General features: G+C 44.0%; 1 protein-coding gene across 2 annotated transcripts in view; it reads right to left on the bottom strand.

Moving 5' to 3' along the window:
* LOC138581301 (organic cation/carnitine transporter 2-like) overlaps positions 1 to 27,320 on the bottom strand; it is a 747,170-nt gene that overhangs the window by 72,274 nt on the left and 647,576 nt on the right. For both annotated transcript variants that reach the window (XM_069652516.1, XM_069652515.1), the window contains exon 9: positions 20,005 to 20,140. In XM_069652516.1, coding sequence (XP_069508617.1) covers positions 20,005 to 20,140 — 136 coding nt within the window. The remainder of the gene's footprint in view (positions 1 to 20,004; positions 20,141 to 27,320) is intronic.

Here is a 27,320-nt window from a genome sequence, read left to right as displayed (position 1 = left end):
TAAAAATTGCACTTTGCTGCACATGTAAGTTTCGTCGCGACAGCTGTGCTTACCTATTCCTTGTTACCTGCTAGTTTAAACTACATATGCATTCTGTGTTTTTGCATGTGCCCTTTTCTGCACAGTGCCCTATTCCACAACGGGGGCGCAGTAGGCGTTATTTAAGTGTGATATACATGTGTCGTTCTGACTTAATTGTCTACGATTAGGCGTGACCACAAGCCTCTTATCTCCACCTTGTGTAAGGATGTGAAAACAGATCCCTGGTCATCAGTCACTCATGTCAAAACTCACCCTCGGCTGTGTCCCAGCGCTAAAAGACAGGCATGCCTAGGTTCATGTGCTCATCAACATGATTAAACATATACAGTCAGGAATTGTAAAGTTCTTAGACTCAAAGAGATAACACTCTGATGCATTAGTCTGAATTATACACTTCACACAGGAGTTATGTTAATGCATTTAATATGACCCTCTATCTTCTTGTTCTTATTCTCATTAAACAAGCTAAAGCAAAAGCAGATATAACATAACATCACACCTATGAACAAGATTGCCATGTGGATAAAGAGCATGTTTGAATGTGTAAGTAATAGAGCAAGTGGTGGTTTGAGTTCAATAGCATGGGTGACCTATACCTCTCATAAAGCTACGCTACACTATAATATACACCCTCAATCTCCATGCACAGACCAAGCTTCCACTTGTCACTCACGTTTAGAGTGGAGTGTGCTTCAAATGAAACAACTCCTTCTTGGGTTGAGGAGTTCTGCTTGGATGCATGTGATTTCTTAGAAAATATTTCACCAAATGGAGATTTCACCGAATCCATTTCACTGAATCAATTTTGCAGAAAAACAAAATTAACTATTTACTTTTTTTGTTGTTAAAATGCGTGTGGAGACCCCCCGCAGACCTCCCTCACCACTTCCTACCCTAACTTATACCCTTACCCATACCCCACCTATTAGACATTACACATATACCATTTCACCTACCATTTTCGGTGAAATGGATTTCGTAAAGTCTCATTAGGTTAAATGGTATTAGAAGAAATCTACGGTAATGGTTCTGCTTAGTTGGGACGAGCTGTCTAGCTCCTATGCTGCTGCTGCTCTGCTTTCCTCCGAAGCCCCTCTGGCTTGAAAAGTCCTGACAAGTCTGCTGGGCTACCTGCTTTCCCTCCCTCTTTCCTTATTGTGCTGCGCTATATATCTATTATGCGAAATGGTGGCCCTGCACATGTGGGTTCATCATATCTGCTGTTTGTAACAGTTAGAGCTAGCGTGTCACTTTGTTCGTGGAGGTAGAGCGTCTATGTAAAACTACTTTAGACATGTTTTTGCACCTCAAAGTGAGATCTCTGAACCCATTTAGTAATTGCCTTCACTGTACTCTTATGCATCTTGTGAAGTTCTGCAACATTACGAATCGTATGCTTCTGCAGGCTATATTAGTCAGCTGTCTGTTATCAAGGGACGTCTATCTCGCTTGTTACCCTGTGATTTCCATGGTACCCTATGGGCCTTGACTTTACAAAAGTGCAAGATGCTTCTGTTCGTGTCTGTCAATTTCCTGTTCTTGAATCCTTATCAGATATAACACTTGCCAGTGTGAGGTTAAAAGGCTGCTCTCAGTTAACACCCAATGGTGTGAAGTCAAACAGGCTGCTAGCTAACATTTGTGGCTGACCGATCTGCCAGAACAGGAAAGCACTATATCCTGGTCATTGGCTCATCGTGCAGAGCTTATTAACACTTGTTCAGCAAGTGTCACAAACTTTGTGGGCATCATTAAATTCTATGTTAAAGTGTCCTGTCTGCTTAAAGAACACCTTTCATGGCTACGGGTCGTATGAGATATGAAACTTTGTCTTAAATTAGTCTGAGTTCATGTCAGTGCATCATGATGCCATTCTTCACGTTACTTTTGTTGTTACTGCATTACTTACTTCTTTATCTTATACATGCACCCTCCTTGTGAGCGCAGGATTTTCATTTTCACAGCACAAGTCAGGGGTCATTTCTGCACATTTTCAAGGGTATCCCATATTTAAAATTGGAATTTGCTTTAAAATGTGCAGAAAATAAAGAAATTTGGCGGCACAGGGGTATGTGCAATGTATCTAGAAGCCATTCCTAACCCTGTTATGCCTTTTATGAAGTAGAACCGCAGCGGTATGAACCCTTGCTCCAGGGTCCACCCCTTCACCCTCCCTCTCTCCAGAGGCTGTGCAACTCGCCATGGAACTGCCGGTCACATGAAGGATCACATGAACACTATAATACCTCCAAGGTCTTCCTTCCTAGAAACAGTGTACTACTTCCAATCTCCTGGCAGTTATGGGGGGCCACCCGCAGCCCAATAAGACCCCAGATCCTGCCACCCAGATCCTCTCTTGCCCCCTCGCTCCAGAGTCTGTGCAGCACGCTACCGGAGTACCGGTCCAGTGAACGATCACTTGACAATGCCCATACTCATTTGTTGCATCTCACTTGGGCATCCTTGCCTTGAGCATCCATTCAAAAGGCAATTCCTCTCAGGGCGAGTGTCTATCCTGTTTGCGCTACAATCCGCTCTATCACTCCATTCTTTTTCTTCTGAATCCAGAGATCAGTAGCATTGGTATTTCACTATGAGCACTCTTCTCATCTTTTCTTCTTTACTTGGATACCTATTTCTGTTCAGTCTTTCTCTTTATCTCATGGCTCCAGCCCATCCTCCTCCCTCTTCTTCTCAGCCAAACACTACCTCTCATTCTAATCTACATTGCTGTGTCTCTAATCTTATCTCGCCCCCTATTCTAACCTTGCATCACCCTGTTGTATCTACTGGCTTACTCAATGCTTGCTCTATCTGCAACAAGATTCATTCCATTCTGGAACTATTCTTTTGTCTGAATCTCCAGTTTCTATGTCATAATGAATTCTGTCTCTCTCGGTCGAACTCTGCTATTCATGCTTTTCTATTTTTGCCTACTGTATTTTCACACACTCCCAGTCTCCACGCTCAGGGAAGAGGAAACATGCATACTCTACCACTTTTCTTGGTCTCCATCGCCTCCTATAGGTTTATGGTCTTTCCATCAAATCTTTTGCATCGAGGGACATTTCCATAGAATTTTTTGCAACAAAAACATTAGCATCGAATGCATTTTTTTTTGTTGGGTCCCCCCTAAACTCCTGTTTTTTTACCCTTAAAAACCCCCTCAAAAACATGCATTCGAGGCATATTTTTTTCATTGCAAACCCTAAATGCAAAATAATTTGATAGAAAGGCATTCGATGGATATACTAGATACCCTCCTATACCCAACTTACAACTCTTCTCCTCCTTTAACTATCACTTTAATGCCTTTTCTAAACCTTCCTCCTTGGCATTGCACACCATCTTTCATCCTTCTGGACCTCAATCTAGATTTAACAATGATTTAGATGCCTTACTTTCTTTTCTTCTTCCCAACTTCCCACATTTCTACTGGTTAGAAGATTTCAATCTCCACTTCTCTTCTACTAATGTCTCCTTGCCCCTAATCCCTTTAATACCCTTCAACTCTCTATTCCCTCTTTCCTGTCCTCCATCTCACATCAATGGCTCCTCCTTTGATCTCATGTTCTCCTCCCTCGCCTTCAACTCTCAGGTCGTGTCCCACCATATTTACTCATCCGATCACCTTCTTTCCTTCTCTTCCCACCTTACACCCATGCCTCATCTCCTTCCTCCATTGATTTTCTCATCGTGACCTTCGACAGTTCTCACCACACAAATTTTTTCTAACTCATCCTCTCTCCCTTCTATTGTTCTCTTCTCTTTTTCTCCTGATCTCTGCGGCTTTGACTTTAAACAGTAACTTGTAACTTCCTTAGTACCTTCTCACAAACGCTCCCAAATTTGGCTCTCGCCTGCTCTTCGTTCACTCCATACAACCCCTCCCGAAAATGGAGCGCTGTTGGAAAAATTGACACTCACAAGAAGATTTTCTTCATTAGTCTTCTCTCCATTTGTTCTACGACTCATTACAGGCTGCAAAAAACTCTACTTTTCTTCTCTTACCACCTCACTTTATCACCACCCTCACTGTCTCTTACAGCACATCAATAAGCTACTCCCACCTCTCATCTCTTCTTCACTTTCTGCATTCAACTCTGCAGACTATTTTACTACTAAAGTCTGCACTCTTCGCTCTTCTTTCCCGCAGGTCCCGCTCTCGACAGCTCCTGTTCCCTCACTTGATCACCTCTCTTGAGCCCATCCCACAGCTTCCCCGATCCTTTTCCTGCCTCCCTTGTTCCTCAAGTCTATCCTTTACTCGAACCTTATCTTACTGTGATTATTAATGTCTACCTACAAACCTCTATCTTTCCTTTATCACTAAAACATGGCACTATTATCCCCATTCTTATGAAACCTTCTTTGTATATTTCTTCGAGCTTTCAATCTCTAGGTCTTCTGCCTTTCCTCTAAACTCCTGGAACTTGTCTTCTACACTCAAATCTCTTCACATCTTAAACAATATGCTCCGATTCCCTGCATTCAATCTGGCTTCCGATCTGCACATTCCTCTGAGACTGTTGTCCTTCACGTCTCCAACTCTCTTTCTGGCTGGCACAATACACTTTCCTCTATTCTAATCCTTCTTGATCTGTCTCCAGCCTTCGATATGGTTGATCACCCCACCCTTCTCTGTGTCCTTTCTTCCCTTGGTTTCCGTGGTACAGTCTTAGAATGGTGTCTCTTTGATCTTTCACGTTGACATAGTCTGTATCCTAGTCAGGTAACACTTCTTCCCACTGTAAGGAACTCGGTGGCAACAGTAAAGACAGACAAGTGATCACAGTTCAAGGGTGTTTAATAAACTGTATTCAGGTTGGAAAAACGCCTAATGTAATCCTAAATCTAAGATGGGAGCAAGCTTCGACCATCAAATGAAAAATAAGGCAGTCCTAGTGGGGTCTCGTGTCAAATAAAAAGGCCTATACTAAAAAAAAAAAAAAACATTGCCAATCCTTACAACTAATACAAAGAGAATGTGGGATAGTATTCAGGAGAAAGAAAGAAGTGTTCACAAATAATATGTCGAGATGCGGTAACTTGGGTCTCCCCTCCTCACATTTTAAGCACAGGGTGGGATCTTGGAGCACAGCACACTCCCTTACTCTCCCAGCACGAGATGACAGTTCTGTTTCAGCTATTAGGGCTGTCGAAGGCCAAGTCTCCTTTCCTTTGAAACTCACTTGCCTTCGAGGACTTTATGTATCCAAAATAACAAAACAAAAGTTCCTTTAACAAATGAAAGTTTGTTTCCTTGTGTTACTTATGGTGAGGATTCTTCACCCCTCTGTCTCCGTCTTCTGGGCGCTAACCCCTCCTTACTTTCAGCCTCCCTCTGCCGGGTTCACTATGGCTTTTTCAGCATTCACAAATCTGAATGTCTTTTTTAACAGTTCTCCGTGGACTTCCCTCTACCGGGTTCATGTTTTTAAACAAACCGTTTCTTGGGACTTTAGACTTTACCCCTCTTTACTGGCATCTCACCGTTGAGTTCATTCTTGCCGTTTCACATTTGCTTTTTGCTTTCTATGAATGTCGGAATTCCATTCCCTTGCTTTCACAACAGTGTGTAGGTCAAAGACTTTCGACTGTACTGGAATTTTGCTACACCGCATGTATGACCATCTGTCTTGGCGTCTCTCCTACGACCTTCTGGTTTCTGTAGTTTCACTGAACATGGATAGACCAGAGTTTCTCGATTTAGCCCCCATTTGGTGCCGGTTCCCTCTGCAGCTGGTCTCCCCCTAATACTTTATAGTTCTTTTAACTCTTCTCCATATGCCACTTTTGCGATTTTCATTTAACACAGTTCGGTTTTTATCGGCTTTCCCTTCCACTCACTGGCTGTGATGAACTGCTTGGCTTTCCTTGTATCCTGCGTCAAGGCCGGTACCACGGTAGCAGGAGTTTCCCTTGTCCCATCTTAGTGTAGGCACGCTCTGTGTACCCTGGGCATCTGCTACAACTACTTGGCATACTGTCCTCGGTCTTAAGATTACTTCAGCAGATGTTTCACGGGTTTGCGACAAAAAGGGCAAGGTCATGTCTCTCCGTGTCAGCCTCTTGCTATTCGCCGCCTTTCTCCTCCTCTTCAACTGCCGGGCCTGGATAGATGTCACGTCACACAGTCTGCCTTGCTCTTTCTGTGCTCCCGTGCTCCACCTTTTATCCCTATGGGGAAAGGAAAGGGTTGTCAGGTTTGTGTGATTCTGGTCAATTGCCTGACTTTGCCTGACCCTTGTATTGGGACAGGTCAGGTAAACGGCTCTGTTGTTAGTCCATTGTCTATCGTTTTGTGTGCAAAGGTGTTTGTGTCTTTAAAGGAGGAGCTGTGTTTTTGAATGTCCTACGTGAGAGGTAGGGGGAAAACGTGTTGAAAGAAGGGGGATACCGCGTCACACCCATCGGTGTCCCACTCCCAAAGGACCCCCCATACAGGTGATCCTCCCTCACTGGTCCACCCCCAGGAACTCAATCCAATAGCGATGACCCTGTCCTGGCCACCTGGTTAACAGTTCCCTGGGGACTAGCTAGGGAGACACCTTCAGGTTTCTCACACCACCTTCCACTATTGTATGTTGTCCCCCAATGCTCAGTTCTGGGTCCCCTCTTATTCTCTATATACACTACTCCCTGTCACTTCTATGCAGTCAACTCCCAGATTTATTTCTCCTTTTTCTGACTTTCTCCACTCGTTTTTCTCTTCCTGTCTCGAAATGATTCAATCCTGGATGTCCTCTCATTACCTTTGTCTTAAACCCTTCAAAATTGAAATCTACTTTGCTCCTGTATCTCCCCTTCCCCAAATCCATGTGTCCCCCATTTTCTTCTCTCCATTCTTTATCCGACTGTCCCCTATAGACCGTAACTTGGGTGTTATCTTGACTCTAGACGAACCTTCTCTCATCTCATTTCCTCTAATGCACCGACCTGTCATTTTCACCTCTTTAATTTAGTTAAAATCCACCCTTTTCTTTCCTTACACACTACCTTGCTCATTTTCCTCTCATCTTCTCACATTTGGATTACCGTTCTGCTTTGTTAATTGGTCTTCCTTCTTCACATCTCGCTCTTGTCCATTCTATTTTCAACTCTGCCATTCAACAACTCTTTCTACTGCTACCTTTCTCTCCCCTCCTAAGAATTTTCTTCTCTCGATCTCTCTCCTTCCTTTCGTCTCTCGCTTTCAGTTCCACTTTCTTTGCATTGTCTATAAATGCTATCATGGGCTTTCCCTACCTTAGCTTTCCTCTATTTCTTCTTACATTCTTTCATGTTCTCTTTGTTTCCAGCATCTTCACCTCCTTACTTTTTTTAAGCCTCCGTGTTCTCCCCTCATGCTTCCATTCCTTTTCCCTCCTAGCCCCGAAACTATGAAATGCTCTTCCCCCTTCCTCCATATTTTCTGCCCCGTCTCAAGTTTCCTCTTTCACTCTATTCTGCCTAATCCATTCCTGTTCATGTGATCATTTATGGCACTTTGGCGAAGTCGTTGAAAAAATGCAAATAAAATAGAAAATACACTGCTCTCCCACTTACATTTCTATCAGCCAAATTCAGATACAGATTGTTGGTTTTGGCTGTTTTTGGTGGCTTAAGACACCAAATATCGCCAAAACATTGGTACTGCTAAACAGAAAGGAGAAAGGGCAGTTTGGGAGCAGTGCATGGATTGGCATGGCAACTCGCTGACGCTTTACAGGGACATGGCAGAAGCACCAGCTGGGTCTTGTTTTTTATCCATGTGCTTCCACCATTCCCATTTGATGTGCTTTAATGAGTTCCTCAAGAAGGGAGAGCACACACTCATCCAGGCACCTGTAGCAAGTGTATACATTTCTGCTTGGGAACATTAAATAATAATTCCTCTGGGGAATCTGCGACTAGGGCATCTGGAAGGTCTGTGAGGGCGAGCGGTGATGGGCAGTACCCCCACCTGTGGTCAGAGATGAGACTTGGGCTCACAACCCCTTGCTTGCTTCAAGCAAGAGCTCTGACTGGCGCTTGGTGTTCATAAATTGTCTGCGGCTCTTACTCCCAGTCCTCTAACCTCCATCCACATTGCTTGAATCATCAGGACTTTGAAGTGCCAGAGTGCCTAAAGCCTGGAGACAGTCTGTGAAGGCAAGCCAAGGGATGGGTGCTCCAACCCTTCTAAAGCACATAGCAGCAAATGAAGTGTGAATAACTCAGCCCTGTTCTCAGTGTGCACTCTTTAGAGAAAGACACCCAGCCATGTTCCCTGACTCTGCTAGTGCTTAGCTCCCAGTGTGTAGGGGCCTGTGCGCCTTATTATTCCATTAGTCCAAAAATAGCCATGCAGCTGCTTGTAATCGGCTATTGTCACTTTTCCATCTAGCAGAATCTGGCCTACACACATTGGCTGGACTGGACTCATATGTGTTGGTGCTAGTGTCAACGAGGAGCCAATGAGGACGTTCCAAAAACGCTTCTTTAAGGGGAATCTGCTGTGCCACAACATCTGGTATGGGCTCTCTTTTGTTCCACCTGGCTCTGCCCCTGGCTGCTGCTTGGATCCTCTCCAGTCTTTTCCATTCGCACAGGCCACATCTCGCCCACCACCCAGGAATCATAAGCCTGACATACCCTACCATGGGCAAAGCCCCGATGAAGTCTGGGCCAAGTCCCCAGCTTTCTGAGCCTGTGCATTTTACTCTGTCTCCTTTCTTATTACTATGTTTTTCACCACTATTATATATCCTTTTGCTGCCCTCCCGCAGTGACTCTTCAGCCTTCTATCAGGGGTTCCTCTGACTCTGTCCATCCTTTGTGCCTCAGCCACTTCAAGTTCTGGACATATTTTTCTACTGTAACAATCGGGTGGCAGATTTTCTAATTTTTTTTTTAGGTTTTTTTTGTGCTTTTCTCTTTCACTTCTTTGTCTTTCGCTGTTTCCATTTGCTCTTATGTCATTCCCAAGACCAACTTGTGCAACCTCTCATCAATCTAGTTATGTCTCTATTTAAATTCCATCTGCAACAAAGCCCACCTCATTCTCGATCTCTTCCTACGCTCTAATCATCATTTCTTATCCATTACCCAGACATGGCTCAACTCTTTGAATTCTGTCGTCCAAGCTGCACTCGCCTTCATTTTCCTCCTTTTCTCATACTCCCACCCCCTGGTCCCAGCTGGTCATGGGGGATGGACTGGATTTTTGTATCGTTTCTAATTTCTACCCCCCTCCCAATCTTCATGGTTTTTCATATTTTGAATACCATTTATCTGCTTCCCAAAAACTGCACACTGTTGCTTTTCATTTAATCTATCGGCCTCCTGGCTTAGTGAAGTGTTTCTGTAAGAACCTAGACTCTCTTTTATATCCAAAGGTACCTCTTTGCTCTCCCTTGGTTCTTCTTGGTGACTTTATTCTTTATCTCGATTCATCCCACTCTACCATTTCACTTTATGCTACTCTTGATTCTTACCATCTTTCCCAGATCATTACCCCTCCCTCTCACATCGCTGGCTCACCCCTTAAGTTTTCTCCACCACATCCTCTGTTTCTTTGGTCTATGCCCTCCCCATGTACTCCTCTGACCATCTCTTCCTTTCTTTTACACTCCGGATTCCTTCTGCTCCACCTTCGCTCCTTCCTTTGCTTCACATCTACACCATGAACTCCATCAATTTGATACTTCTACCTTCATTTTCATTTTTATTTCTTATCTTCCTCCTCCCCATCTGCTGATTATGTAGCATCTTTGGTGTTCTATGGCCTCCAAGACACTCTAGACTCCCTCTGTATCTGGCATATCCTTTCTCCCCATCTCACAAACCAACATAACCTTAGATGATTCCTTCTCTCAGATCCTCTCGTCATCTCTTACTTCGATCTGAGCGCCATTGGAGGAAGTTACGCTGACTGCCTGATTTTCTCCCCCCATCTTCTCTACACACTTAATTTGACTCTTCTTTACTTTTGGCCAAAGAAAAATACTTCACTGAGCTCTTCGCTTCCTCGGCCTCCCATACCAGTCACCTGTTTCAAATTCTCAATCGCATTCTATCCTCTCCATCTATCGATCCTTCATGTTCCTCTTCCCTCTCTGCTTCTGACTTTGCCAATTACTTTTCTTCTAAAATCAGCCCTCCTTGTTCCTTCATTTCCTCCAGCCGTCCTGCCCATACTGAATCTTTTCCCTCCTCCTCTTCTGTTCCTTCCTGTAGGTCTACTTTCCACCCCCTTCTTGATGATGAACCTTCGAATAGTCTATCTGAAGCTCGTCCCACTGCACCCCCACTGGTCCAGTTCTATCTACTCCAAATCCCAAAGTTTACTCTCACTATCCTATACCTCACTATAGTCCTTATTTCTTCTCTTCTAATTGCAATCTTTCATTCATACCTTAAACACTCCTCTATGCTTCCTATTCTCAAGAATCAATCCCTTGATTCCACTTTACCTCCAACTACTGTGCTATCTCTCTCTTCCTCTTTCTCGCAAAACTCTTAGAATGCTGTGGCTATAATCCGGTTTCTTTCTATATACATCATTCTACTCTTCTCATCAGTCAGGCTTTTGTCCTGTTCACTCAACGGAAACCACCCTCCTCTCTGTCAGCTATTCTCTACTGTCAGCTCAATATTCTAAACAATCTTCCCTTCTTATTCTACTCAATTTATCCGCAGCCTTTGGCATTGTTGATCAGACTATCCTCTGTTCACTTTCTCACTTAGGCTTTCAGGGTTGTGTTCTCAAGTGGCTTTTTTCCTATCTGGCTGAGCACACTTACACCATCTCTTGGGCTGAATTGCATTCCCTTGTTCCTCTTCAATACTCTGTCCCCCCAGGGCTCAGTCTTGGACCCACTCCCACTTTTCTCTGTACAGAATTCCTCGGTCATCAACCATTTCCTCCTTTGGCCCCTCACACCACGTCTATTCGGATGATTCCCAGATCTGTCAGGAATGGCACTCTGTCAAGAGTGGCACAGGGTACCCAAGTAGGGTTTGCGTGGCTGTGCTGAGGTAAGGTAGCAGATAAGCACACACAGCAGGAAGTTCAACAAGAAAGAAGAGTAGGAAACAGTAGCTGTGAGCCAAAAGGGGAAAAAGATACAAAAGGTACAAACAAACTGGATTCCCTCTTGGGGTGTATGCTGAAATGTGAAAGAGTGTTCCACAAACCTTAGGAAACTCCAGCCTTCTGCACAGATTGCTATAACAGAGGCCCACGCTGTATGCTCATGGCTGGGAACAACAGCAGTGGGTGTCTAACACTGAAAACGCGACAAAGGAAGGGGCAGAGGTTGCCTGCCGGAAACCAACAGGCAAGCTCTGTACAAAGGGATTACATAAGACACATGAGAAGACAAGAACAGAAATATCCAGAGAAAAGGAAGTCAATGAGCAATCTAGCAGAAGGAAATGAAGGAAAGGCAGTTAGACTGAAATAGATAACCTAAGGTGGAGTACAGAGGACTCAAGGAAGAGAACAAGGAGCAGCAGTCAGGAAAAGAGAAGGCTACAAAGTAGGAAGCAGGTCTGCAGTCAAGAGTGGCACTAGTTGCAGGCAAACTGTATTGGACTGCGTAGGACTGTAGTAGGCTGAAAGGCAGGGAGTCCAGAAGAACAGGACAGAGAGAGATTAGTAGTAGGCGACAGACAGAGAGCCCAAAAGAATAGGGCCGCTAGGTAGGGAGCCCAGAGGAGCAGGGCTGTAGGCAGCGAAGAGGTGCAGGCTGCAAGGTAGGGAGCCCAGGGAACAAGGGCTTTGAGACAGCAGAAGGTTGCAAGCTGCACGGTAGGGAGCCCAGAGGACAAGAGCTGTAGGCAACCGGAGTGAGGCAGGCTGCAAGGCGGGCTGCAGAGGACTAGGACTGTAGGCAGCCGGAGTGAGGCAGGCTGCAGGGGAAGGAGCCCAGAGGAGCAGGGCAGCAAGGAGTGAGCCCAGAGGAGCAGGGCCGCTGACTGTAGAGGGCTGCAGAGGACTGTAATAGGCTGCAAGGCAGGAAGCCCAGAGGACAAGGGCTGTAGGTAGAAGGCAGCGGAGCGTGATTGGCTGCAAGGCAGGGAGCCCGGAAAGGGCACTGGCACAAAACAGGATAATGCAGCAACAGGAACAGCATACAAAGTAAAGGGTCAAGGCAAACAGGAGCGGGGAGACTCAAGATGCAAGACACTGTGCTCCTGCAGGGAGCTGCTTATATATAGCTCTGCCCTGTTCAGAGGCAGGCTAATTGACAGCACCTGTAGCAGCACACCTGAAGACAATCTGCCTCCTCCCTCTCTGGTCCTGAGCAGGTGGAAGCAGCACTGGCCGCTAGGGCTTCTGGGGATTGTGGTCCCAATAACGATGAATGAGAATAGCCAGGAATTGAGGACTGCAGCCAGGTGCATTATGGTAAATTTAGTTAATTGAATAACATAAGAAAGAACCAAAGTTGAGCAAATGGAAATAAAAGACCAAGGCGTGAAAAGGAGTTGTTCAAGGAGTATTAGGAGGATAAATGATTACCAAGTAGTCCATGATGGTTGCCAATGCGTGCGCCAGCGGCGCGGGCATGACAAGATCTCTCTACTCCTTCTTGGATGCTATTCACTCTAACATGACTGCCTGTCTCATATCTCTCCAATCTTGGATGTCTGACCACTTTTAACATCTCAACTGTTCCAAGACTTAAGTCCCTTTCTTCCCTGCTTCTACTATTCCTCTTCCTTTGCCGCCTTCTGTTATTTCACTCCCTCTTTTCTCCCAATCTCAATCTAAGCACATAATCTTGGAGTAATCTTCAACCCCACCTTATCTTTTTATGCTCATATGTCCACTGTTGCCGGCCCCCATCGCTATCATCTCTATGTTAGGCATTCCTGTTTTTTCCTCTTTATTTTCTCCTGTTCATCAATTTTGCTTGGTTTTCTTGCTTATCAACTTGCATCGTTTAGATATATCTACAATTCCTCTATCAGACTTCTCTTTCAACGCCCTGCTTGTGATTCTTTTGCTCCTTCTCCTCTATTCCTTATTTATTGTGCATTTTTAAGGTGCTAATACATCAAGAAATTGCGTTTCAAAGCACTCACAGTGTAAAAGGGAGGGAACAAGGGAACAAAACAAGACAGTGGAATACAATAACAATGATGAGCAAAAGGAAGAGGCGGTCCTCCTTGGCCTTGTGAGCATTTGAAACATGCAAGTGCAGATAGAGAGAAGGGGGAGGTGGGTAAGTGCTAGAGGTTCCACAGAGGGGGAAGAGCCAGAGAGCCAGTTGCAGGGCAACTGCTAAGTGCCAGGCAGAGACCACTTGGTAGGAGAGTGGTCACCTACAAGTACAATAAGTGCAGGTCTGTGAGACAACAAAGGCCAGTGGGTGCCCAAAGGAAAGTGCAGGGGGAGGGTAGAAGGCTGCAGGCAATTATACAGAAGGTCAGGGCTCAGAAGGATACACAAGGGCCCAGGCCACAAATCTCAACAACTGGGGGTTAGCACAGGAGGGTGAGGAGGAAGGAGGAGGAGAAGAGAAAAATTTTGAAGAGCTTGCGGATTTTGAAGAGATCCAGCTCAAGACGGAGAGAGTAAGGGGGGGGCGTTCCAGAGGAGGGAGCCAACAGAGGAAAGAGATAAGCCACTCACTCGCTGCTTAGAGAAGTGTTTGACAAGCAGAGAGTTCGAACCGGAAGATCAGAGAGATCCAGAGGGAGAGTATTTGGTGAGAGCAAGTTGTAGATAGCGAGGTCCCAGGCTCCAGGCCCCAGAAAGCCTTATGGATGATGCAGAGGGATTTGAATTTGAACTTTGCAGCACCCGGGAGCCAGTGGAGAGATTTTAAGGCTGGAGAGATGCAGTCCCTGGGCTTGATGCCAAGCATAAATCTTGCAGCCCTATTCTGGATTAGCTGGAGGGGGCGGAGAGAGGAAGAGGGTAGATTAAGGAAGAGGTTGCTGCAATAGTCCAGACTAGAGAGTACCAGAGCTCTAGAGACATTGAGTTTCTGGGGAAAAGTGAGGAAGTGGAGGGTACTTCTGAGGAGGTGGAGTTCGAAATGGGCCTTTTTGGAAAGGTCCAGAATATGAGGAAGGAAGGAAAAGGAGGGGAGGAGTCGAAGGTGACTGCATGGTTTCTGGCTTTCGAAGGAGAGGGGGGAGAGCCCATTGAGGGTGGTTAGAGTGAAGGGAGAAAAGAAGGAACAGGAGTCCCAATAGGAAGGATCTCAGTCTTGCTGTCATTGAGACAGATCATTAGAGGCGCACCAAGACTGTATAGCAGACAAGCAGGAATGGTAGAGGATGTGGGAAGAAATTCAGAGGGAAGTTTGAAAAAGAGTTGAGTGTCACCTGGGGAAAGTGGCGATAAGGTGAACAAGCCGGATGAGACAGATGTTAAAGAACCAGGATGAAAAGACAGAGCCCTGGGTAATACCACAAGCGGAGATAGAGATGGGGGAGGAGAAAGATACCATGATAACCTAGGTGGGACTGTCAGTGAGGAAGGATGTCAGCCAGTTTAGTGCCCTCTACGAGATACCAAGGGTATCCTGGAGCCACCTTATGAGGATAGAGTGCTTGACCGTATTGAAAGCATAAGAGAGATAAAGTAGAATGAGAACAGCGGCTGAGTTAGAGTCAAGAGATGCAAGCAATTCTTCCCAGGTGTTCAGGAGAGCAGTTTCCACGCCTCTGGATGCTCCGAATCGAGATTGATGGTTGTATAGGCAATCAACAAGCTCATTATGCTGAGTTAGTTGGGGGAAGACCAACTTCTCCAGAAGTTTCCCACGGAAGGGAGTGATAGAGATGGGGTGGTAGTTAGCCGGACACAAGGGGTCGGCAGAGGGCTTTTTCTGGAGGGGGTGCACAAAGGAGTGCTTGACGGAGGAGTAGACCCGGCTGAAAGAGAATGATTACAGAAATCAGCAAGAGCAGGGGCAAGGAAGCCGATGCCGTACTTAATAGTTCTGGAAGAACAGGCAAAAGAATGACTTTCCCTTGAATCTCGTATGTTAATTCACTTTCAATGTCCTGTCTTCAAAAGCCCCCATGGTATGGCACCCGTCTACATTTCCTCTCTCATCTCTTTCTATGTACCTTCAGGCTCTTTAGACTCTGAGTCGCAATATCTTCTTACTCTCAGACCCCTTATGACCAATCTCAATTTCATTCTATTCTTTTTCACTTCTAGTTCTGGTATACCATCCCTCTTGAGATCTGATCTATTAACTCCGTTTCTCTGTTCTGCGCTCGCCTTAAAACCGATCTTCTCATCTCTTAATGTCCAGTAATATACAAAGATTTAACATTTTACTCGGACCGTCTATTTGTTATGCGCTTTGGTGTAAAGCACTATAGAAATTAAACAAACTACAAAGGGTGCTGCAGATGTGTGCGCATGCTACGTAAGAGAAGAAAGAGTTTCCTGAATCTAGTATGTGCGATTTATGCAGACCTCGTGGAGAGGCACATGTATACCCAGCTCCATCCTGACCACTTACAGAAGCTGGAAAGGTAACTGACAAGAACATGCAATTTTTTTCAAACCTGCAAAATGAGATTGTCAACTTTCAAAAAGCAACTTGTAAGCTTTGCAATCTAGACATGCCCCCCTCCCCCCAACTACTTCTATTGCCATCCTCCCTCCTATTCCACACAACCTGGAACCTGGTAAGGCAGAGGAAATGATGCACCGCAATGCTGTGAGGTCGCGCCAGTGGAATGTGAAATCCAATTCTATTGAAGTAATGTCATAGCAGGAGGGTATAGCATTTAAAAGCATCTTTTTGTGCCAATCGAGGCTTCAAAAAGAAAGTTATTCTCAACATACAAAATTACTTTCTTCTCATAGGTGAGGTTCATCAAACCATACTGTTTCTCAAGAAGCTCTAAACTCATTGCTGCATTGTGCGTTTTTTTTAACCAACAAATGCTTTTTCCCAGTTGCATCAAAGATGGTCACCACATCACTTGGCTTGTTTCGAAACTATTCAAGCATAAGCTTTTTCTTGCGCCCGGTTGGGTAGGATGTATAGACGATTCATACAAGTGCAACTATCTCACGACAGACCTGAAAAAAGTGATCTGCAAAGGCAGGTACAAAAAAAAAACAAAAAAACACGAGGCTCCAGGAAGATCTCAAGACCAGGTGCATGTTGCCAGAATTCTCAGTCATTTTGGGCACAATTGTCGAAATCCACCTCGTTGAGGTCGTGCTCCATAGAATTACGACTGGTTACAGCAGCAGCGCTCCATTGCTTTGGAGAGCAGACAAGCTTAGACTAAGTAACAAAGACCTCAGCAGCACTCATGGAAGCAAACAGACGGATTGCTATATCCCTTCCTCTCCAGCAAACTGTGTTTATATACTGCACGGCGACCATGCGACGAGAAGGAAGTATGTGGCCACAATGATGGCCTGGAAACCAAATAATGCAAGAAAGAACCTCAAAAGTAAAGAAATCAGAAACACGAACACACACCTTAGAATGAAACTCCAAAGTCAGTTCTCACCAGTCACCATGAACCCAGAAGGTGAGTGTCTGCACCATGCAAATGAGCAGTACCTACCGCAGCAAACCACAACAACTGGCATAATGTCAACCAACACCACAGTCCTTTATTTTGATCACAAAGTATATCAGCAACCTAGAGTCTTGCTCTGCAAACGGGTCAAGTGCTCCTAGTGGCCAGATGATTCTGTACATGCACAGCAGTACTGCCATTGGCAGGTTTGCTTTTGAATTGTCCAAAGGCATTGACTTTCACCTATGTGGACTTAAACCATATCTCTGATGGCGAGAAGCAACCTAATAATTGTCAGCAGCAAAACAGGCACTATGAAAATTAAATGTGGGTCAAGTACTGTTAACGAGTGTAAATATTGTAACCACATATTTTAGTTTTTGTGATTTTACCACATTCATGTGTATAATGCAAATGCAAATGAAGTATTACCCCGCCCTTTTGGTGTTAACGCTCTTATTTTTGTTATGCCCCATGCAAGCAGTATGAGCCAATTCTTGCAGTAATAGTACTACCCCATCCATGTGGTATTAGCCCATGGATGTAAAATAATCCCTCTTAGGGGGCAATTTCTCTACCTAAGAGAGCTGTCCTTTTCAATGTTCGAAGGCAGAGAACCTGGAGACACCCCTGCTTGCCCACCTCACAGTGTGCGCGACTGGCAGAGTTCTGCATTGGAGGCTCCCACTGGATCTCTTCCCCTTCTACCAAGCTTTCTGACATACTCGTCCTGATTCTTGCTGCCACAGGCACATATGTGCAATCTGCAAAATGATCTGATGGTACGGGCATCGAAAACTCCATGCTTCTCTGCTATGTGGGCCATGAGACACGTTTGGGTTGTCTGCATGCACGCACGGACACGCCCTGGGAGAACCATAGAATCCAAAGTAGCAGAAATGTGCCAGTTAAAGCCATTTTGTTGAGGAAATCTCAGAATGAGACTGTAGCTGGAGACCTGGCAAAGCGCTAGTCTAATTTCCAGACAGGATAACTAAGCCAAACAGAACGAGGGGGCATATGTTTGAATATCTCTTGAGTCCAGAGCCCATGCATTGGGATGCATCATGGGAACCATGAAGCTAATGCTTTCCCAGAGGGAGTATTATAAATTAACAATGCATAAATGAACAATAAGTAAACCATGTTTATATTGGTGAAAGACGGGGCTAAGAGACTGGAACATGGAAATGCCGATTGCAATTCAGCAAGTCCCATTATGTGTATTATGGCATGTTTGCCATATGACAGGTAGATATGCGAGTTCTGTATTGACTAGACAAGATGGCAAGTACTCGGTATATCGCTCGGTCATGCATGCTTCCACTTCAGACTGATGTACTCTGCAATTAAGAGATATGGGAGATCTTAGCACCTTGACTATTCATGGTTCCTGGTGAGTTACAGCAGAAGTCTCGTGAAAGCGAAAAACAAGACTTGGGTGTGTCTAGATGGAAATTGACATTTTCCGCTGCCAAGGAGTGTTACCTTTGTTGAAGATGTATTGCTTCCAGCACTACTCTTACTCAAATATGTTAAAGCCCTTAAGCACTACTTAAATTATTCATGTGAAGTGAGCCCTAGTTAACAATGTGCATTTTTCTTTACACCTATTGGTAATGGCAGTGCTTGAACTCAAATGTGTACAAATAGGCACCCCCCTGAATGATGCACCCTTTTCTAGGTTTCTGACATTGCAATTTACTGATAGATGAAACAGTCTGTGTTTGCCTGAGTTGCAATGTGTTACTTCTGCTGTCAATTTAATGAATGAAAAGATTCCCAGAAGTCCAGGCTTGACAGCGTTTGGGTCTACTTATGTTTGAAATGTGTGCGCTGTTTGTGCTAAGTACCCATTGTTATTGCACATAATGGTGTCAATTACCTGCTGCTCTTTAGTCATGGCATGGCATGGCATGGCGTTGATCGGGGAATTTGATGCATCAACTAACATATGATCAGACGAAACCTGCCAACGTTACCAGTGCGTGTTTCTTTTACACTTTAACTGGCTTTAATGTGGCTGCCTACTCACTTGTTCCTCGTCAGGAGCGAGCAGGCTACCAAGTCCTAGTTTCGTTCTTTGCATATTGGCTCTTGTTATTTTGTCTTTTTGCTATTAAATGTGCAGGATTGCACGCCCAAGAACTAGCATTGTAGAAAGTTGACACATTATCAATCCTCAACTAATTTACATAAATGTATTTCATGTCCCATTGTAAATAATGAACAATGTATTGCACAGATGCAAAAATGGCAACCCCCTGCACACATGTTGATCTGACTGCACCCATCCATCCTATTCCAGTCATCCACAAAGTAAAAAAATCACATAATCACACATTTATCTATTTCCACACACAACTCACATGCACCTAATCATACCCATCCAATCACACACATCCAATAACAATCAAAGTACTAATGCATAGTCAGTTTCACTGATTTATGAATCAAACCCATCCATCCGTCCATACAATCACACCCAACCATCGGTACTCACCCATTCTCACAGACAACCAACCACACATCCACCTAAACATGTCCATTCAGAAAATGACGTCCATCATCCACCGGAAACAACCACTCTCATCAACACATCTTTCCACCAACACAATCCAACGTAACTATCAATCTTTCCATCTATCCATAAAAAAAAAAACTAACAGCAAATACCTATAAAAACCAGACCTATTAGTGCTGCCGGTTCACAATTTAATGGCCCTCTGATTGAATTAAAAAAGTTGTCTGTTTATGCACCTAATATAGTGGAAGAGGCACTTTTTGTAATTTAGTCTTATGATTTTGCTGCTGTGGAGAGCGTTTCTTTTTCTTCAATTATACATCAAAGCTGTAGCAAATTCTTCGATCGCCACTGGTTTTGAATATTGCATGTTTTAAGCGGTCACTAAAAACAATGAGCTAAATTTAAAACATTCCAATAGAAATACCCATGCTAGTTTAATCTGCCTCTACATTAGGATTCAGGGAATATGAATGTATTTTGCATTGTAGCATCACTTGCGCTATTATGTTTATTCATACTTCCTTCACACAAGTATTTCTGTGCTCTACATTTGATAAAGCTTGAAGTAGCTATTACACTGCAAGGGATGAAAATCAGATAAGCGAGGGAATTGGAAGGAATTTTGTCAAAATGGGCATCACTGGCATTTTGCTTAAAGCTTTCAACCTGACAAAAAAGGATAGAAAAACATCGACCTGTTAGAAAAAGAAATTAAGTTGTTAAAAAACATGAAATGAACAAAGGAAAATACTGCACAATTAACTCCCAGATGAATAATCAGAATGTGTAATCATGCACTGTGAATCAGAAGAAAAATAAAATTCAACTTTAGCTAGTCAATAGTCAGGAAATAGCACTGCCTGCAGCAACCTAGGGGCAGGAATGTGAGAAAACGCAAGAATGCCCATCCATTACTGACACAAGAAGATAGATGAAGGAGAAATACTGACCCTTTCAGTCTTAGCATCTGCTCAATAGTCTCTGGCAAAGGCACTCCGTGGGTTTCCGGGAGAAACAGTGTAAGTATTCCCATAAGCACAGTCAAACTTCCCATAAGTATATAAGGCAGAAACCGATCATAGGCACCTAACAGAAAATATGATATTCAAAATGTAATTATACAATGAAAACAACATCATGCCTAATCATTTTCATAAATACCAAAAGAAGTGATTCTCACTTTCTGGTTACATCAGAAAAAGAAACTAAACATTGTCTGTGGTCATCTGCACGCCACACCACAGTGCACAAACCTACATCAAAGGTTACACCCCAGAATAAAGATACTAACAGAATGCATGGGCGTGCACTGTCACAGAGGCAAATAAATATATGTACTCCAGGCACAGACATTAGGTTAAACTCAACCTTTATTTATAATCACAGAAACCCCAACATATTTGTCACGGGGTATGTTTGGAAGTTCTCTTTTCATTTTCTTAGTTCACATCTGGAGATCCCACCATTCCTCATCAGTAGTTTCCGTCGTTCCAGGTCACAGGGTCTAAGGGACGAGCTGCACAAATGCTACATGATCTAAGGGGCGTTAATTCAAAAGCAAAAGGAGCAATTTTTTTGCAACTTTGCCTGGACGGTGAAGTAACGAAAAGTGGATGAAAAGGGATCCTAAGCTCAAAAGAACCTAGTATAATTTGTCCCAACATTCAGTCACATGGCCAAAGGAACACACAACTACCAACACCCGAATAAATGAAAAGGGTTTTGTTAAATAAAAGTAAAACATAAGACTATTGCATGGAAATAGTTTCAGAACGGCTGCAACAAAGGTTCTTAGGAAATGTAGTCATTGAAAGCAGGATTATATATAAAGGATAATGACAAATAAAAAGGCATACAGAAGGTTTCAGAAAGTCCAGTCTCCTGATTAGTGTTTTCATGATGTCAGCTCTTATTGTTTCTTCTGGGCCCACAAAGCCTCTTCGTCTCTCTCAGGATTTTAGGGCTTCCTCCCTTTGCCAAGTGTCCCAAACTACTCCCCTGTTTGTGGCTCCCTTTCTCTCTGTTATTTACTCCCTCTTCTGGGTCATGCGGCTCTCCACCACTGTTTCACATCCCCTCACTGGGGATCAAAGTCACTCTTTATATCTCTCTCTTCACTGTAGCATACCCCGCTTCTGGGCTTCCGGGGTTCGCCTCCCCTCACAAGAGCACAACCCTCCTCTTGTGTCCAAGGGGCACTTTTCTTCTATTACTTATCACCTTCCAGATCCCCAGAATCATTTTTATGAAAAAGGGCATCGAAATTCTGGGGGCTGGGGGTGGGAAAGAGCAGGTAAGGAATGGGGGGGGGGCGTGAATAGTTAAAAATAGGCAGGGGAGGAGGGATTTGGGGGGAAACCCTCCAAAAAGAAAATGTCAATGACCTTTTGCATAATTGTGTACTCGTAAAAAAGGCAGTCCTAAAAATGACTGTTAATGAAAGAACATAGAACCGTTTGACCTTTATCCATGGAGTCTAGTAGCCTGGATTTAAGGTCCAGTAAAGCGGTTTCCGTTCCGTGACCCTGCCTAAAACCTGATTGCCATGTGTTTAAAATAATGTGTTCATTGAAATGAGCGGATATCTGGATGTAAACCATGCAATCTAATATTTGTAGAAGAAATGGAGTGTTTGTGATAGGCCGGTAATTGGCTGCCGTATTAGGACACAGTCCAGGAATGGGGTGATCCAGGCATTCTTAAGCCCCCCTGGCACATGGTTTTCCGCAAAGGAGGCATTAACAAATTTACACAAGGCACTGATAAGGATAGGGGAGCAGGACTTTATAATCATTGCCGGGCCAGGATCCCCTTGATAACTAGTAGGGTTAAGGTGGTCAATAATATTTGCCAATTCAGGTTCTGACACAGACATGAAGTTAAATTGACGATCTGACGGTTTTTGCAGAGGCATCATCCGATCACAGATGTCTGTTGCCATATTGATATTTCCCCTTTTTTTTTTACTTCAATGTCCTTTTTAATCCGATCTAGCTTTCCCCACATGGCATCTTGAATCAATGTCCACCAAGCAACATCTTTTACCGGTATATTGTACTCTTTTGGACAGGGGTTTTTAGCTCTTTCATTAATTGTTCTAATGAAACTTGGATTAGTGAGCCAATTTCTCTATTAGTTTGCGTTGGTGGGATTGGCGGATGTCAAACGGTTCTACATGCATGCACTCTGTCCCAAATTGAATTCCGTGTGTGTGGTTTCTCTAATGATTCAATTCGGCAAATGCCCCAGGCCCCATGGCCCAAGGTCTCATATAGACAGTCCACCGACTAGGAATTAAGCAGCGTTACTGCAGTGGGACGCTCTCGTGTTGGTGCTGCAAAAGCTGCACATTTGTGTACATGTTACTGGCATATGCACATATAGTACACATGCTTTGTTGGTTTACCTTTCCCCACTGCCATGAATTTCAGGTCGGGCTCAGACATGCAATCAACTTTGGTTGTGTTCACACCAGCTGTGTGCTTGTTGCAGAGTCCAGTTCCATGTTTGGATTTACGAATGTTGTCTGGTGCCAACTGTGAATCACCAGCATTTTCTGTTTGACATTGCCTGGGGCTTAAATTTCCAGGGGTTTCTTCCTCCTCACACTGTTCCCCTCATATGATGGCAGTCCCAGGCATTTTGCCTCACTCCACACAAGAGACATATTTTGATGGGGATACTGTAGCTTTTCTGTAAAACAATAAATGCCAGGGTCATCCACTTCACTTAACGCCCCAGCCGGCATCATATACTGCCGCAGTATCGTGGTCTTGAAGATCTATATATTTTTTCTGGGATAATTTGACTATTTCACATACAGCTGCTTTCTACATCATGGCAACGGTGTGAACATTGAAAACACATTCAAACAGATCTAAACTGAATACTAAGGACTGACGAAAATTCGGTGCCCAAGTCCTTAAATAACAGGTCTGCCATATTAAGACCACAACATCACCAAACATTTCACTAATTATTGTTTTCCTTTGTGCAGTTATGAAATACTTTTTTCAGGTGTCTGTGCAACCGAGATTAAAGGGGAACCGCTGTACATGTAATCATAGCAAACAAGCTTCCAGAATTTGGAGAAAAGTGGGCAAAATGCTGCAATTTAAAACAAATAATTCTGACTATATTTTTTAAAAAGCTATTTCATTGTGACACTTATGAAGGGAGACCCGTGCAATAATACAATACTTTAAATTGTGCACTATGTCCCTACAAATTAAGTGATGAATCCATCAGAAGCAGTTGGTTTGCAAGGAGAGACAGAGTCAGCAATGTTAGAAACAAAACAAGCTCTGCCAAAAATAATACCAGAAGAACTGTTTTTCAGCCCTTTTGATAAAATAAGTCCACGGGATGACTATTGGACAGCTCTGGCACAATTTAGGCACTGGCCTTTTCCTTGGGGGCTTAAAGGTGACTGGGGGATCCTCCATATACCACGTCCACAGGTCTCTCGGCCGGTGGCTTCTCATGGTAAGCAGATAAGCCCCCTTTTATGGTCTCCACAGCGGTGAACCCATCACATAACTCCTCCCCTTCTAACCGACCCCCTTACCTTTCCTTCTATGGTTTCAATTGGGTTTCCCTGTAAAGGAAGCCATTTCGACTACAAATCATAAACATGCTCGTCTGTTATCACACCACTAATTGTTTTTTTAGCGCGCTTGCATTTTGGCCCATAGTGTTCCAAATGTAGGTTTTGCTGCCTTATCTCGCCACTCTCAGTATTTTACCACTACTTGCATTTAGCCCCCCTAGAGGGTTCCAAAGGTTGATTGTGCTGCTCTGTTAGCACACCACTAATTGGGCTTCAGCACACTCGCATTTTGCCTCTAGAGTGTTACAAATGTAGGTTTTGCTAATCGGTTATCTCGCCACGGTTTGCGTTTTGCCAAAACTTGCATTCTGAGTGTTCCAAATGTAGGTCTACCACACTGAGTCACGCCACTGTTTGAATATTGCCACGCTTGCATTCTGCCCCATTGTGTTCCAAATGCAGGTTTTGTTGCTTTATCACGCCACTGCTTGGGTTTTTACCACAAATCACTCCTTGCCCCCCAGAGTGGGTATGCTCCCTTGTTGTACTCTGCCCCACAGTGTGTTCGAAAACATAGGTTTGCTGCTCTGTTTATCTCACCACTGTTTTGTGTTTTGACACACATGCATTCTGCCCCAGGAGTGTTCCAAAGGTAGGTTTTTTTTCTACTTTGAGTCTCACCAATATTTGTGCATTACAACAATTTACACCTTGCCTCCAAAACGTCTCCTTCGCCAGTGTTCATGCTTAGCCACACCTGCACCCACCATCACAGAATGTCCAAAACATACTGCACCACAGAATCTTGCTGCTGCATGAGTTGCACCGCACCTAGCTTGGCTATTGTATGGGTTGCAGCACATATGAATGTATGACTGATGCGTGAAATGCACCACATTTGAATTTCAGAGGCGTGTGTTGCCACCACAATCAAACTCTGGGGCAGCTGGGTTGAGTCGACATTTAAACATTAATAAAATATCAATAATCCCCTCACGCTCTGAAACACTTGTGTATGAGCGCGATACAAATAAAATATTAAAAACGTTGCGACTGCTGGGTTGCTCTGCTTTTGAAGCGTGCAACAGACAAGGAGCCCCACACTACAGTTCTGCAGAACACACCACCTTTGAATGTCGATACTATGGAGTGTCATCACATCTGAATCCCACAGCTTTGGATAAACCAACTCACAATCTCAAGATTCTGACAAAGTTATACCCTCGTACTGAACTAACAGAGAATCCGGGTCCATGATGGAACCGTGATCACAAATCAAACCCCACCCACCCACACCTAAATATAAGGCGCCAACCCAAATCAATAACACAATCACGAGACAAATTCCATAGGGAGGATTACGCCCCTGGGACCACCAAAACACTGCACATCTCAGTACCCAATCCATCAAATCCAAATAAAAAAAGTTTAACCATGAGGCAAGACACCAGAGAGAAGCAAGCAACCACAATCCTACAACCACAGCAAGGCAGACACGACTTTGTGTTGTTCAGTACATCAACCTACCCCCGAGACCAGGAAAATATTCAACCCCGGAAGGCTCTCACCCCTGGAACATGTGACAAACCTGTATCCAAAATGGCAGAATAAAAAAAGCCACCACAACCACAGCGAGGAAGATGCCACTGTGTGCTGTAGCACATCCATCTATTGCTGATACCAGGAATAAAATCAACCCCAGAAGGGAACCCGCCCCTGGAATATATTGCAAATTTGAATCCAAGACTGAGGTGAAAAAGCAAGCCACCACAATCCTAGAACCACAGGGAGGTACATGCCATTACTTTTAAACCCACATCAATTCGCCCAGCCAAAAACCATTATAAACCATGACTCACCTAGTCGGATCAAAACCAAAAACACCAGAGAGCTGCACAAGCAGGAAAGCCTACTACTGAAAACAACTTAATCGAACAGCCGAACTCGCTGTTCAACATCGAGCCAAAACAGCCCGACACATCAAGACCACAAACCATGATACAAGAAGGACAAATTAACAAGAATGGAAAACGGAACAAAAAAGGAGACTGAAAGCCCCCTCCCCCATTGAACTAGTATCACCTACCAGAATTCACAACACCTCAAAATTCCCTCCCACAACCACTAAGCAGACTAAAGATGCGAACTAAGAGGAGAACAAAAACAGCATACACCTCCTGTTCCTTCATCACCAACAATCCGACCACAAAGGAAAAAACATTACAACTCACAATTAAGGACCCAATGAACTGACCAATCGCACACCACAACACAGAACCCAGTAACTCCAAAAAAAATTGGAAAAATCCCCACAAGAATCAGAAGCAAGCTAGAATCCCTATCCATCCACACACCTTACATTACAAGAGACTGAAAAAAAGACCACACAGACAACCAAACACCCAATCATTACGAATCAGAACAAAGAAACCCACCGCTCAACTTAGTATAACTCATCAAAAAGAGCTAGAGGCCCCAACAACACAACCAGCAAATAACAGTCTCGGCCGAAAATCAGACAGGCACCACCCAAACCGAGAGCCGAGAAATGATACGAAAAAAACAAGAAAAAACACACGCACTACACTGCAGTCTTTTCAATGTTCAATTCATGGCCAAGAACAAAATAGAAATGTATGACCTCTTAAGCGGAGGCAGCACTGACACGCTCTTCCTCACAGAAACATGGGTATCGGACAACTTCAAACTAATACACTCTAACAAAGAAAAAACGAAAAGGAGGAGGAATCACACTAGCACACAAAAAACACATGTGCTCCACTCAGCCGACATAGAAGTTTGTGAATTACTCCTAATCAACATCAAACTCAATGACCACTCCAATCCGCTGCTCCTCCACAACTACAGGCCGCCATCCTACAACCCCAACTTTGCCACAAATCTCACTGACGCCATTGCCAACCTCTCCACTTATGACAACATAGTCGATGGACTCCAACATCTGGTTCAGAAGAGAAAATGAAACCACAGCAAACTCCCCAAGTGCCCTACTGGAAACCCTCCACTTGAAATAGTAAACGGTCCCACCCACAATGCTGGACACACCTTAGATGCAATCTTCTGCAGAGATGGACTGAAATATAGGAAAATGCTTCTGATGTTGAAAAGAATGGTTGGAGCAAAGTAGAATCAATATTAAATATGAAAATTGAGGGGTCAGGCCGGGGTACAATTTCTTATGCCTGCGACCTGATGTTACTTTTGTAAGGACGTGTGGCGTTGGTGTGGAAGGTTACGGAAGAACCAATACCCCTACCTCCGTTGTTATTTGCAAAAAAATATGTTTTTTCACACAATAACTGCGCCACACTGTTTGTTAAGTCTTTTTCAAAGAAATTGTATTTAAATAAATGGTTTGCAAAAGAAAAAATGTTGTGGTGCCCTGTAGTTTACACGTGTTTCGGCTTCACGCGAGCCTTTCTCAAAGCAAAAATAAGGCATATGTTCAAGTCACATATTCTAATCCTGGAAACTTAATTTCATGTGTAGAAATGTTATCCCCATTTTCATGATGGAATAATCACGGGTTAAATCCCACCTGACAAGAGTTAGTTGATGGTCAACTCGTTGGCATGGGCTCCCCACCCCTGAGTGAAGTGTCCGTGACTACTGTTATCTCCGGCCATGGTTGCCAAAACTGTTCTTCTTTCAGAATGTTCTCCCGACAGGCCCACCACTGAAGGTCTTTGGCTACTC

This window comes from Ambystoma mexicanum, chromosome 3p, assembly GCF_040938575.1.
Source record: "Ambystoma mexicanum isolate Mex_15411 chromosome 3p, UKY_AmexF1_1, whole genome shotgun sequence".
Taxonomy (NCBI): domain Eukaryota; kingdom Metazoa; phylum Chordata; class Amphibia; order Caudata; family Ambystomatidae; genus Ambystoma; species Ambystoma mexicanum.
Note: the sequence above shows the minus strand (reverse complement) of the source record. Positions and strands in the feature narration are given on the sequence as shown.